A 15,441-nucleotide genomic window follows, 5' to 3' on the forward strand; every position below is an offset into this window, starting at 1 on the left:
GTACTTGATCATTGGCAAATACGAGTAATATTGAGAAGCAGATAGTTTCATGCAGGAAAGCAATTCCCAATTCCCATTCCTCCGCACGACTGATTCCACTGTCCCAAATAGGATAGGTGACGTACTTCTATACCCATATACTGCACCGCTACCCATCAGGCTGTGTTGTATACAGAATCATACGCATTTTGATTCACAAATATTAGGTGTATATTCCGACCCTTTAGGATAAGCCTTCTCACTTACTTCTCTAAAGCTAAAAATATGCTCCATGCCAGACCCTCCCTCCAGCCGTAAAACCTGTCTGATCCTCTCGCATCATTCCCTCAGTCTCATTCTCCAACCTGTTTTTCCAGTTTGGTGCTAAAAAGATCACTAATAGGTGCCATAACAAAAATTACTCTACAGTTTCGTAGTGTGCTCCCGGGATGGTTCGCCGTTACTAGCATTGCCTGACCCCTAAAACATATCTGTGTCACCTTGCTAGAGGACGGATGGCCCTTTGCCTTTTTTGACCAGCTTGACACTGCTGCACTGCTGTAACATTTACGGCTGCTGTCACGTTTCGGCGCGTTTCTTGAATGAGTGTGAGAAGGAAGGAAGTGGGCGGTGAAGTTTATCAAGTCCACAATGTCGTAATGCAGCATCTTGCAGATCACTCCTTTAGCCGCCAATTCATAATGAACTGTTGTGTCTCCGATACACAGTAGCAAAGCAAGAATTTCAAACGTCTGGATTCATCGTTGTCGAAATTTCTTTGCCCCTGGGTGTCGGAGTCATAGAAGTTCATTATGAATTGGCGGCTGAAGGGCTTATGTGCACCGCTTTGACGCTGCTGCAACATTTACGGGTACTGACTCGTTTCCGCGTCTCTCTGAATGGGCGTCAGAAACAACTCAGTGGGCGGTGAACTTTGTCAGGTTCACAATGTCGTGCAAGATGCTGAAAACTGATCCATGGCTGACATTTTATCATCTCTATTGTCTTCGAGCATAAAGGTCTTCTCTTGCAATTCCCAATTCTTTTCACAGAGATTGTCTGGTAGTGCTTCGCCACACAGTAGCTATGTTAGCGTCTGTGCCACCTACCCAACCTGTCATATGATGGCACATTGTTACTGTACACTTGCAACAACTCAGCAGGAATAGTTGCAGCGTTGTTCTCCATCAGATATAGAAAACGAATCACCGCACGATACTCTACTTTATCAGTGGCCTGTGATATTTGGTTCTCTCTCTTCTAAAGCATGCCATTCTAGCACTGCTGCGCGGGAGTTTACACGTGTACCACGACTGCAGAAATGCACCTGAAGTATTACATGACTTTACTTTATTTTGAGGGCGTATTCAGAACGTTATGACTACCCTCTTGTGCTGAGTCAAGCGTCATTCCCTATCCCAAAACACGCTTTCTGTCTTTTGAAACTCGATGGGCGTTTTTAAATTCGAACAGCTGTAGGTTGTGTTTGGCCGCTGTACAATACAGAAACACCGTAACGGTGAGAACAACAAACTTAGGGACACAACAGGCTATATTTGTTATTTATTCGTCGCCTAACCATGGGGACGTTGCAGACGTTGTAGCACAATTATGAGATTTTGAAATCTAAGTCATGCCTGAGAATATAAGTTTTTTATTTGCTCTTTACGATACTCACAATTCACATAAAACTGCCAGACAGCACAGTCCTCTGGAACATGGATAGAAAATACAGAAAATTTTGTGGAAGCCAGTACGGAGAAAAAGCAGTAAGATTTCCTCTTCTGGGCAGTTTGCGAATTCAGAGTTAACGAGAGCCAATGAGACAAAAAATTATAATAAGCAACACAAGCAGCGTGATAGAACAAGTAAGCAGCGAACTCTCAGAATATGGATCGTGCTGTCACAACTGAAACAGACGAATAACCCAGAAACGTCTTCCTCTTCCCACAGCTGCTAACATAAAAAAGGAACACCTCCGCATACTGTCGCCAATGTAACGAATACACATTAACAAAAGAGATGTTGGTAATGGCCTGACGCAGTATCCCACTAATTGTTCACCCTCTTTGCGCCAAGCATGGTAGTTGGGGCGACTCATTGGAGTGGATACATCGAAATTCTGGAGTGAAGGCGACTGATTTTCCCAACGTGCTGCGGCAGCACCAATGTGTCCCTTCCTTTGGTGTCCAAACAGAAAAGGCAAAAATGCCGTGCTCAGTTATTCTCTGTGGACGGCAGTGATGGCACGATGGCCTCTGCTCTCAGAAAGGAGATATACCGCCTCCAGCCGGCAAAAGCACGGGTCGGGCTGCGGCGCTACTTCAGCGAAACTCAACTCCCCTCCTAATGAGACTCACTGACTGCCTTCTGCTGACAAACCACACCGGCGAATACTTTCCCAGTGAGATAACAACAACTTTCTTCCGAAGCAACCATGCCCAGTACTTTCAATAAAATTACCGTGGAACACTGGAAGAGGATGAAACAGCATCGCATTTTGATGTGTCACAGTGATGTCAGAGCTTCTATGATTTGTCAGCCTGACAGGCAGTGCAAATTCGGTGACTTGGACTCAGTGAACATTGCAGGAAGTAAAAAGAATCAACGGTGGAGCTCATATTACTTTAACCATGACTTAATTTCAAGCCAGTCGTCCAGTGGCTCAAGTAAGGTAGGAAAATCTTCCTTGGTCTACTTGGTATCACGCCAGAATTTACCAACAGTAACAACAGGAAATCTAAATCGTCACTCCTTCCCACTGTGAGTCCAGTGACTTAAAACTGTGTAGGACCTCGCATGTAGTTCCTTCGCCAATTTATTAAAACCCTTCTCCATACATACCCGACTGCTGGAGTCGTCTCTGTTATACTCTCCGTGTAGACATGGAAACACTCTAGTCTTCGCACTGCGGGTTGTATCACATTGGTTAACAAATTAGACGTACATGTCATATATTTTCTGTTTTCCATGGTTTCCCTAAATCGCTAAGGGGAATATGGATGACGGCTATCTTCAAAGGCCACAAAGAATATCTTACCCTTCCCTTGTCTTCTCAAAGTTCTGGGTCATTCTCTGATCAGGTCACTGTTGACAGTATGGTAAATCATAATCCTCATTCCTGCTTTCTCTGCTCCCTTTCTTACTTTCGTTTTAACATTCTCATAACAACAGTAACAATTACACCTATCTCTTTGCGGGTTTATGATGACTATGAAGACTAGAGAATAAGACCTCACTCAGTATTTGCCGTACACACATCATTACTTATCTTTTTCCTCTGATACTAACTCGATAATGCTCTCGCATCACGAAGACCACTAGAATTCTACCAAATTTTGGAGGAACGATTCATCAACTCTGGACTCCGTCAGTCAGACTGTGTGACAGCTTATTCTCGAGTGACCTCTTTGTCAAAAACACCCACGTCACAAGACACAGATGAGACAAATGGCAATGACTCTTTTCCGATGTAAAATAATTTTGGAAGTGGTTTCGGCACACTTGGTTTTCTGTAAACTGAACATCTCTGTTGTTGCCTGAGATATTACGTAGAAGAGGATGTGACCTTAAATCTAAAACATCCGATGACTATATAAAAATTTAAAGTAATACGATTTTTCAAGATCTTCGTACGTAGTTTTCATACTTTAAGCTAATTTAACGATTGTTGAACTAACAGTAATTTGCGGCGCACTGGAATTTTTCCCTTGTAAGCATTAGTTTCAGTTTTTCGTTCAGTAGTCGTATGCATTCGATTATCAACTGGAAACGCCTCTTTTATTTTGGGTTTCGATTATGGTATATATACTAGATGCTTGCTCTTGTAGTGTCGTGAGAGCACGATTAAGCAGCTAAAGCCCGATCCCGTCTTTCTCCCTCTCACACATCCTCTAACTTACATGACAGACTTAGTTCCTTGGCATTTACAAGGGGGATCAAAAAGTTTCCGTTTGAGGGCATTACCGCAGGTTATATGAAACGTGGTGCAACTCAGACGCAGCTGTGTAACCACTGACATGTATACAAGAGACTAGTGCGGCATTCGTGTCTTTCCGACGAGCGTACTTTAAATGGGGAAACGTGAACAATGACGACATTATTACCAAACGCATCAAAACAAGGCCAACGTGCTGTTATTACCTTCTTTATTGCCGAAGGACAAACACCGGTAGACATCCATCGGAAATAAAAAAATGGTTTTGGGACAGAATGTCTGTAGCAAACTGCGACAAGGGATGTTGCTGCTTCATGATAACACATGTCCCCATATCGCAAATGTCGTAGCGCATAAGTTAGGCCAACTTTAATGGAAGACACCCGAGCACCCGTCCTATAGTTATGATCTCTACCGTTGCAATAATATCGCCATCGGTCCCTTGAAACAGACCTTGAAGGGTCAATGGTTACTGTAGGATGACGACGCTCAAGACACAGTTTCTGTCTCCTTCACGAAGTAGAATACGGTGTTTTAGCAAATGGGGATCTTCAACCTGGTGCATTGGTTGCATGAGTGCCTCGGTGTTCCCGGCGATTTTGTCTGTTTGGCATACTGATTCTACACTACTGGCCATTAAAATTGCTACACCAAGAACAAATGCAGACGATAAACGGGTATTCATTGGAAAAATATTTTATACTAGAACTGACTTGTGATTACATTTTCACGCAATTTGGGTGGATAGATCCTGAGAAATCAGTTCCCAGAACAACCACCTCTGGTCGTAATAACGGGTATGATACGCCCGGGCATTGAGTCAAACAGAGCTTGGACTGTGTGTACAGGTAAAGCTGCCCATGCAGCTACAACACGATACCACAGTTCATCAAGAGTAGTGACTGGCGTATTGCGAAAAGCCAGTTGCTCGGCCACCATTAACAACACGTTTTCAATGGTTGAGAGATCTGGAGAATGTGCTGGCCAGGGCAGCAGCCGAACATTTTATGCACCCACAAAGGCCCGTACCCGACCTGCAACATGCGATTGTGCATTATCCTGCTGAAATGTAGAGATTCGCAGGGATCGAATGAAGAGTAGAGCCACGGGTCGTAACACATCTGAAATGTAACGTCCACTGTTCAAAGTGCCGTCAATGCGAACAAAAGGTGACCGAGACGTGTAACCAATGGCATCCCATAGAATTACGCCGGGTGATACGCCAGTATGGCGATGAGGAATGCATGCTTGCAATGTGCGTTCAGTGCGATAACGCCAAACACGGAAGCGACCATCATGATACTGTAAATAGAACCTGGGTTCATCCAAAAAAATGACGTTTTGCCATTCGTGCAACCAGGTTCGTCGTTGAGTACACCATCGCAGGCACTTCTGTCTGTGATGCAACGTCTAGGGTAACCGCAGCCATGGCCTCCGAGCTGATGGTCCATGCTGCTGCAAACGTCGTCGAACTGTTCGTGCAGATGGTTGTTGTCTTGCAAACGGCCCCATCTGTTGACTCGGCTGCACGATCCGTTACAGTCATGCGGATAAGATGCCTGCATTCTCGGCTGCTAGGGATACGAGGCCGTTGGCATCCAGCACGATGTTCCGTATTACCCTCCTAAACCCACCGATTCCATATTCTGCTAACAGGCATTATATCTCGACCAAAGCCAGCAGCAATGTCGCGATACGATAAATCGCAATCGCGATAGGCTACAATCCGACCTTTATCAAAGTCGGAAACGTGATGGTACGCGTTTCTCCTCCTTACATGAGGCATCACGACAACGTTTCACCAGGCAACGCCGGTCAACTGCTGTTTGTGTATGAGAAATCGGTTGGAAACTTTCCTCATGTCAGCACGTTGTAGGTGTCACCACCTGCGCCAAGCTTGTGTGAATGCTCTGAAAAGTTAATCATTTGCATATCACAGCATCGTCTTCCTGTCGGTTAAATTTCACATCTGTAGCACGCTATCTACTTGGTGTAGCAATTTTAATTGCGAGTGGTGCAGATAGTACGACCTCGAACCGAACAGTTTTGATCTCCCCCTTTATATTTGACAGTATGGGTTTGTAAGTCTTATAAGAAATTGCCAGACCCAAAACGATGTACGGAAGTGCCGCGCGTTAGTCAAGCAAGTGGTTGCCTGTCCGGGAAGCCTGTCCCCAGAAACGGTGAGGTGTTTCAGCTAAAGAGGTCACTCATGCAGATGTCAGGCACCCCTTACACATCGAATACTCGGTATAACGCACAGTGTGTTCCGACTGACGCCAGGGTGACGGAGACGGCGGCGGCGGCTTGGCGGACCTGCTGGCGCTGGCTCCGGACTTGCTGGGAGGACTCTCTGGGGTAAGCAGGTTTTGTCTCATGAAATAGCGCACCACATCACCTGTAACACTTCACTCGTAACACCACGTCATCAATGTGCTCCCAGGGCGACGGCGAGAACGGCACCGGAATCGACATCGGCGGCCTGCTCGAGCTGTTGCCTAACGTGCTGGAAGGGCTGATCGGGGTAAATGTCAAACACCCAGTGTTGCACTTAAGCACGATCAGATGTAAAATGACGCCCTCAAACGTAAAATTTCTACATGCAGGGCGACGGGAACACGACCATGAGCGACATAGGGCCTCTGCTGGCATTGATACCGGACCTGCTCCCCGGCCTCCTTGGAGGGGTAATGAGTCTACCGTTACGATTTTCACATTTGCACGTCTTTGACGGAGGAGGACTCACAGACAGTGATGGTCATCTTTCGGCACATAACGCCACGTGACACTTAGCACTTGCACCATTATTCTTTCACTTGTCTTCAACATTTGCACCTCTTTTCATCACATGAGATTTCATGAAACCCTGTGACAAACGCAGCTTATAAATGTTTCACACCGGCGATGATCTGCAACTCATACGAACCTGAGGGTCCTTATTTTTGACAAATAAAAGTCGACCTATGCTGCAAAAGATTTATTTGTTATTTTGTTATGCCGGCGCAGTTCGGGTCTCGTGCCCAGCTTTAATATCAGGCCTCTTTCCCGTTTAAGTGACACACCGAAACATTACGAATATATGTACACCTCCGGTCGTTCAGCAATAAACGGTCGCCAACCATATCAGTATCAACTGAACAACTGAGACCAAATATATGTTCTGATGATATCTTGCTATCGGCATCATGCACACTCATCTGAGTGTGGTACAAGTATTAAAGTCTGCTCGTGTGACGTTACGAAATTTACGTTGTCACATAAATAGGCATGAGACCCGAAACTGGTGATGTATGATAAATTTTCAAAATAAATCAAATGCAGCCAATATAGACTGAAGCCTTCATGAAACTTCTGAGGCACATGGCATTATAAAAAGTTTGAATTTCGAAGCTTTTATCACATTCTTCTCTATGGTACAAGGCTTCATTCACAGCTCACCATTCATATTCACTAAAGATGCGCTAGTTACTCAGGGAACTATAACCAAAATGCTAATAACATAGCGACACATTTCCAACGTGCCTGCATTTCATTACGATATAAATTCCTCTGTCTCATGTCTTGTGACTAAAGAGACGTAGAAATATTTGCATGGCACACAGTCTGTGTATAACGGAGGCTGTGGTAGGTAACTATAGATTTTGTGTGTCCGATAGAAGTGTTAGAGTTCATATCGAGACTATGATTTTGTGGGAATTGACCATTATGTTGTTCTAACACTGTCACTACAGTGACTATGGTCTACGAGCGATTGTCCCAAAGGACTTGGTGAGAGTAGGAGAGAGGAAAACGTGGTTTCAAATACAGGTAACATTGCTTTGTTGAAAGAGACAGCATTACAACATAAATATCGGGAGTACTGAATGCAAGACGGGACGCGTGGACCGTTGGAATCAAAGAACAGATTTAACTGTCATAACGTTTAGTAGCCGTATGATTAAGAATGTATTAAATGTAACAATACTTTTAATTAGAACGAAAAAGAAAATTTAAAAAGCATTTAAGTTGCACACTTAAGTCATTAAAAAGCAAAATAAAGCTAAAAAACGAAATTTTGGTCATGAAAGGTCTAGTTTGTGTGACATTAGCTCTGATACTAATGCAAACAGATACGAGGCATCCTTTAAAGCTTTTCGTCAAATCTTTCAATTGTTCGCCATAGCTCCGAGCGTCTTACTAACATCAGAGGACCGCAAATTCAGAGTACGAAAACATTGTATGACCGTCATATGACATTATCCTTCATAGCTCTATGTTCTTGGTAAATATTTTAATTCTCATCCGAAATTTTTCACAGAGCTAACCATGAGAAACTTCTGTGATCGATCAATTATCCGCAACTGCCAGTTGCTCATTACGCATTATACATTTCTCTATCGGAATTTCTGTCCATTAACATATATTAATGTCAATTTCATGACTAGGAAATTATACTCAGTAGCTGGAAGATAACGATCTGTTTAAATTTCGAAAGTAGCTAATGAATAATAAATGCATACTGAGATAAAACTCTTCTTGCGGCACTTTATGAACCAAAAACCGATACGTAAGTGCGTTAGGACATTGTAACATTTACTTTGTGCACCACTAATTACATCCAACTTTACATATGAACAGCTGTGTGTTTCTGGTCTTCTCACAAACACTACATGCTCTCTGGTGCCACATGTTCTACAAACCTACTACGGTTGAACATATGCATGTTCATGTATTTGAGTCGCCACAAAATTTTCATTTGTTCTCTGAAGCACATTGGGTTCTTCGCACGAATGGTGTTTTTGTCTAGTTTCAAGCAGCCTTCTCTTCGGCAGAAAATTTTCAGTATTTGAATCGTTTTTTGTTTATGTACAGGGTGAGAACGGCTCAGCGATAGACAGTGGTGCGATTCTGCCGCTGTTGCCTGATCTTCTGGGATCACTGTCAATGGTAACCATAACCTATGTATCACCTACTCTTGCAAGCACAATGAAGTGATAAAGCACTTAAGTTACGCACCAGTGTCGAATAATGTTATCGCAAAGATACTGCCTTCTCAATCACAAAATTTATGTAGTTGTACTTCCCAAATTGGTTTGAATGAAAACACCTAGATGTTAAGCTGTTGTGATTGATTTCAATTATTAATCTATGACGATGAAATACAATAATACTGGATCGTTTTGACTAATTGCATGCTTTGAATTTAATAGCTGAGACTGTGTACGCGCTGTCAGTTATGCGCCATGCCGTCAGAGAGAAGTGAATAGCGTTGCTGATCGCCGTAGACTTCACAGGTCATAGACCCCTCGTAACTCCCTCCAAGATGGAAACATACCTAAGCAATCACTACTAGGCTCACGTGCAACAATAATATTATTGACAAGACGCTATGTGTATACCATTACTCGTGGCACCCGATTACTTCCTTCCGTTTTCTATTCAAGGCAAAGAACACAAACCTAAAGACAGAACTTACAAACGCAACTCCATAAAATTATAATCCCCCACTCCAAATTCGTTGTTGTTAATACTATTATTGATAGTGTGGTCTCTTTCTCGTCGCTTGTACCACAAAAGAAGTGGCAGACCATAACTACACCTGCTATTGCCACTGTGTGTGGAACTATGCTACACTAGATAGTGCATATGGTGAGGGAACCTGCAGGAAGTGTTCCGGTCGATGTTATCATGGAATTTGGTGTTTGAAAAGATTTCTTTTATCCACAGGGCGGCGAAGGAGACGGAGGCAGCGGAGATCTACTGGATCTACTACCCGGACTGCTGGGAACTCTCTCAGGGGTAAACATTAGCGGGAGACGCAGCTGCCGTGCCGCCGGACACTCAAAACCTGACGCCCCCGTTTACGAATCAGTCCGCCACAGTTCATCTCGAACATCAGGCTAATGTGTACACATTCTGACAGTATAACACACATTACATGCCCAGTTCAAAATCATTTGTTTTTTGATGGCGTGTGTATATTTCCCTAGAGGCTACGTGCATGTCATCATATCAGTCTGTCTTCTCTGCAAGTAAACTGACGGGATGAGGAACCAGGAGGAACCAATCTTATATTGTATCAATCAAGTTCCCCAACCGAACTTAGAAAACTCTTACAATTGGTGCAACGTTCATAAAATTCTGCTGGTAGAAAATTACAGCTATCACTCTGTGGACGAAGATACTGATGTAAGTGCGATTTCCGTCCTCAGAGATAAACAAGGAAGTTGAATACTTTTGTAAGTGTACCGAGCGAGCTGTGCAGACAATTTGGAATGCACCACGGAGATTCGAAGGAAGTAATACATCATTCTCTCATTAACACACAAGCAGTGTCCATTCAAATGGGCCATGTCAGTTATGCCGTTCGTGGGATAGAACTAGAATCTTGGCATATGACTTTTATTTTTTAAACACTAGTTCATATACCAAGTATGGATCTCAATAAATGGATGCCATAACAGTGAACTTCCTCATTTAGAACATACAACGGGTGGCAACGCGATTTGTCACAGGTTGTTGCGCTCATGCGAGAGCGTCAAAGATATGCTGAACAACCTGAACAGGCAGACACATGAAGAGATACACCAGCGATCCCACGCGAGTCTACTTACAAAGATTCAAGAATAAATTTTGAGTGACTTAATTACTGTATCGATCGTGTAGGGCTCACGGTGACAAGATTAAAGTAATTACAAGGCGCGGAAAGTAATTTAACCAATCATTATTCCCGCGTGTTATCTATGAATTGGAAGGGGAGAAGCATTATTACTTGATACAATGCAAGTACGTCGCCTTTTACTTACAAATAGTTAGCAGTGTGTATGTGTCTGTACCCACATCATACTCCTCGAGACACTTAAGATATGTGGTGGAAAGTACTTTGGCACCACTGTTCCGCTCGCAAAGGGTGTGTGGAAGACTGATGGTCGGTAAGATTCTGTATTAGCTCTAATTTCTCGTATTTTATTGTTCTGGTCCTTTAGCGAGATCTATGTGGTAGCAAGTAATATGTCGTCCAACTCTTTCCGGAAAGTGTTTTCTCAAAATTACACAGTACCTCTCTTGTAATTTCACACTTTCCGGTGCTTGGCGCACAGTGAAAACTTAAAGACGCTTACACAATAGTCTACCGCCAAATCTGAATTGCCTGCCGACGGGTTCAGCCTGATATCATACAACCAGCATAACGAACCGTAAATGTCACGCGTTTACTCCTTCATTACAACGCTCAGCCACACACTGCTGGTGCAACCACGGAACTGCTGCACGTTTTCGCTGCGTAGTGTTTGATCACCCACCGGATAGCCAGGACTTGGCTCCCTCTGATTTTCATCTCTTAGTTCGCACGAACTGCTGGCTATGAGGACAGGATTTTGGCGGGTAGGACATCAGCTTGGGGAATTGGGGGAAGCTCAGGTGCCTGCTTTACATGAAGAGAATATTCGGAAAGTTCTCAACACGCTACAACAAACGTCTAAGTTGAGCAGCGACTATGTATGAAGAAGTGGTTGGAAGGTGTAGCTAAATGTTGCAAATAAAACATTTTTGATTTTTACTGTGGTTCCCATTTCGCGAACGATTGGAGATAACAAAATGGGGGAGGGGGGGGGGGCGCTTGCAATATTTGCAAGCATTTCTTCCGTCACTAAACAGCAGCTTTTAGGGCCAATTCTGCTTCTCCCTCTGAGTTGGCCATTATATTAACAACAGCAACAGTGCTTCTAGTGAATGGAGGTGTACGTCACTTGAGGAAAGACTGTGTAAGTAGGCTGTTTAGGTTTTTTTTATTGGTAAAGCCGCCGCCACGTAGTGCTCTGTATGAAAATCACAGGCTGTGCCGTGTGCAGTCAGTGGCCGGTTGGCATTGTTGTAATACTCGCCATTGTAGTGTTGGACGGCTGGATGTTAACAGTGCGTAGCGTTGCGCAGTTGGAGGTGAGCCGCCAGCACTGGTGGACGTGGGCAGAGAGATGGCGGAATTTTGAAATTTGTAAGACTGGATGTCATGAACTGCTATATATATTATGACTATTAAGGTAAATACATTGTTTGTTCTCTATTAAAATCTTTAATTTGCTAACTATGCCTATCAGTAGTTAGTGCCTTCAGTAGGTTGAATCTTTTATTTAGCTGGCAGTAGTGGTGCTCGATGTATTGCAGTAGTTCGAGTACCGAAGATTTTTGGTGAGGTATAGGTAAATGTTAGTCAGGGCCATTCTTTTGTAGGGATTTCTGAAAGTCAGATTGCGTTGCGCAAAAAATTGTTGTATATCAGTTTAAGCACAGTGTTGTACAATTTTTGTAAGGGGACGTTTCAACTGAATCAACTTGATTCTTGTTCAGTTTTCCTTGCATAAGGTGACGTTATGGCGGCGAAGGTTTGTGGCGGCGGCACGGCAGGTGAGATCTACATTTGGTCTTTGCTTGAGCCAGTAGCTAACAGATGTTTGTGGAGCAGGGCAGCGGCGGCGGCGACGGAGACGGAGGAGGCGGTAGCGGACCAGCGCTCGTGGGACTGTTACCAGGACTAATCGGGGCGCTCTCTAGGGTAAAAACAATATTATTGAACCCATCACAGCACCGCGACACCGACGCTTTCACTGGTCGGATGCTCTGGCACTTCCAGTGTTTCCAACCTCACAGACGTCACCGTGCAGCGCGCTGCGAGTGTGTTACACACCTTTCACGATCACTGATACGCTTTTAATTTTTTTTTTTTTTCTTGCACTGATTTGGATTAGGTCTTCTCATCTTCTGATATTGACATGCCAGGAATGCACTTAACATGGCCGATTTCACGCCGATTCAATATTGTAACGTTTAAGGCATGATTTATGTGGATGAAACTTTTTTAGCTTTGAACGAATACCTACTTCAATACTAACTTGTTCCAGAGTTCTACGTGGGGTGTCATCTGTGAGACTTAGAACCATCGACACAGGTACGTAACAAAGACAAATCACACAATTCGTCTCCATTTGCCTCGACTACAAAGAAGGTCAGTAACCTATCGATAAAGCGAGAAGGAAATCTGTTACTTGTTATTCTGTCTTGCATGTGAGGTGTCAGCTGCTTTGGTTGTGGGATTCGAGACAATACGTCGCTAATACATGCATAACACGTCTTATATATTCTAACAGTATCTGGCCAGGTAAGTAATAGAATTGGGCTGTATATATTCAGATTCGGTTGTTGGAGGAATGATAGCTCTGAAGTCATTTTAGACAATTTCGTCGACTGTAAGCACTCGATTCCGGCTCACCATAAACTATTTCTTGGAAGCTGTAGTCTGTACACTTCATGTGCTGTCACTTCGCCAAAGCTTGCGATCTTTCTGTTCCCTTATTTTCATTTGTTTCGTTAAGCTTATTCCTATAGTTCCAATTCATACACTATTTGTAGTTGTTCCTGGTCATGTTGGAGAATGCGAAAGAAGGAAAGGCTTTTCGAAGAAGGGATTTATTGTCTCAAATTAAAGGAACTCCTATTCGTTCATATGTATATAAAGAGTAATACCTATATTTTCTTGTTATCCGTTTGATATTCTTTTCATCTAGCTTATAGAATAACGTTCAGAAATTACAGGTATAGTTGAATATAAGGAAGTGGCATTGTAGTGCAATGAACCGTACATTTAAAATAATAGGTTGTATTCAAATTCTAGATATTACGCGATTTTTGTCAGGCTGAGGATATGCAGTGCTGCGTGATAGGTCTGTTAGTAGAATAATTTCGTATATAACGATGCTTGTCGTCCACAAACTTTAACTCTAATATTTGGTAATGAAACCAGGAACAGTAGATACTGATGATTTATCGGAACACTTTAATAAAGACTACAATCTGAAAATGTATCACTGCTTTTCAATTTTATTTTTTTATATTTTTAATATTAATTTTATTCTGCTGAAAGTACCGAGGGCGCAATGTAAGAGGCATTAGTATTAAAAAAAACATCAATATTCTAACAAAAAGAGGACTATAAATTGTTTAGTTTTTCGTCTAGAACTTTGATGTCGGCTTTTCAGTTAATGACACTTTTACCCGTGTCATGTATCATTCTTTCATTGCCTTCAACTTTATCAGACTAGTGTCCTTCTCGCTACTGAGCTCAACATTCATTAATGTGTATCAGTATTAGCCCCTTTCCTTATACACTTGACTGCAAGTTCGTATGGTAATTTTTATTAGTTGAATTTCGTTTGAAAACATTTACAAGAACGTTTTGAGTACAGCTGGCAAATAAACAGATGTGAGGAAATGTATTCGTTTGCATTTCGTACTCAGAGTCGAAACCTGTTTAATTCTGTAAACACTGTGCAGACCTTGTTGTTATAATCCTCGTTTCTAAGCGCAGACTAATACTTCTATAGTTATGACTAATAGACGTCAATCATGTATGGCTTTGCACTAAAGCACTTATAGCACCTCAGCTGCTGCAACATCGGTTTTTCATTGTTTCCCCACCGAAAAACCATGTGTTTTTCACTTCCATTTATCCCTCTAGCCCTTTGCCCGGCTGCTCCAGAATACTATGACACGTTCTTAGAACTGATCGGTTGCAGGGCGACTCTGAGGACGGCGGCGGTGGCTCCAACATCCTGGGCCTTGTATCTGGCCTTCTGGGAGCCAGCTCAGGGGTGAGTACGACGCGTTCAGACGGATTCAGGTTCTCCCAACAGCTACGCCAACACTGACTTTCAAGCACACGTCATAATATGTTACAGATGTGGTGTAGAAGCCTTAGTAATACCGATTAGAAAGAATAAATGCGTATGTCTATTGTTTCAAGAAGCAGTAAAACTACTGAAACCGAAGCTGCCTCATTTCCCTTCCTATAAAAAATAAATAATAAAAAATAAAATAAACTTATGGAACGGAACTTGCATTCTGCCCTGCCAGACAGACTGACGTATCAGTACAAAATTAGCTGAAATAAAACCAGGTCTTGTACTGAATGCTGACAAACAGCGCGGAACTAATTTGAAGTTCCTCCTCCTTTTCACACACCTAGCTCAAATCATGTGTAAGCTCTTGGTTGAAACATAGAGAGAATGAGAGTGTAACAGTTTCATTAAACAGGAACCCAATATACATTAACCTAGATTTGGAAAAGGAGGAGAATTAACCAAGAGTAAAGAAGGAGCAGGTCTTTAGAAGAAAATGATTAAGCGAGAAATAATGCAAGCAGAGGCTAAAAACTGAGTCTTACTGTTGTCCCTCGAAACAATTATTAATAAGAAAAATGAATGAGAGGAAAGGAGGGGCAATGCTTGTAACAATAATGCCGAATTCTTGAATAACAAGAAATCAATTGTCGAATTACGGAATGTGAGATCATTAGGAGAATAATTTGAGTAAACCGAAAAATATAGTTCATACGTACCCTATAATATTAAACATTTACATGAACTCCAGTTTGCTAGCGTGTTACACTATAAAGAAGCCATTAGTCGGGATGACATCCGTGCGACGTACTTGTACAAACGATAAAGCCTGCAGAACACAGGAGATAAGTAATGAAGGACAGGAGCGATGGATGA

At 42.7% G+C, this 15,441-nt stretch overlaps 1 protein-coding gene across 1 annotated transcript in view; it reads left to right on the plus strand.

The window, feature by feature from the left end:
• LOC126354136 (keratin, type I cytoskeletal 9-like) overlaps positions 1–15,441 on the plus strand; it is a 115,924-nt gene that overhangs the window by 86,949 nt on the left and 13,534 nt on the right. Inside the window, exon 7 of the mRNA XM_050003533.1 lies at positions 14,464–14,538. Within this exon, the coding sequence (XP_049859490.1) occupies positions 14,464–14,538 (75 nt within the window). The remainder of the gene's footprint in view (positions 1–14,463; positions 14,539–15,441) is intronic.

This window comes from Schistocerca gregaria, chromosome 3 (assembly GCF_023897955.1).
Source record: "Schistocerca gregaria isolate iqSchGreg1 chromosome 3, iqSchGreg1.2, whole genome shotgun sequence".
NCBI lineage: Eukaryota > Metazoa > Arthropoda > Insecta > Orthoptera > Acrididae > Schistocerca > Schistocerca gregaria.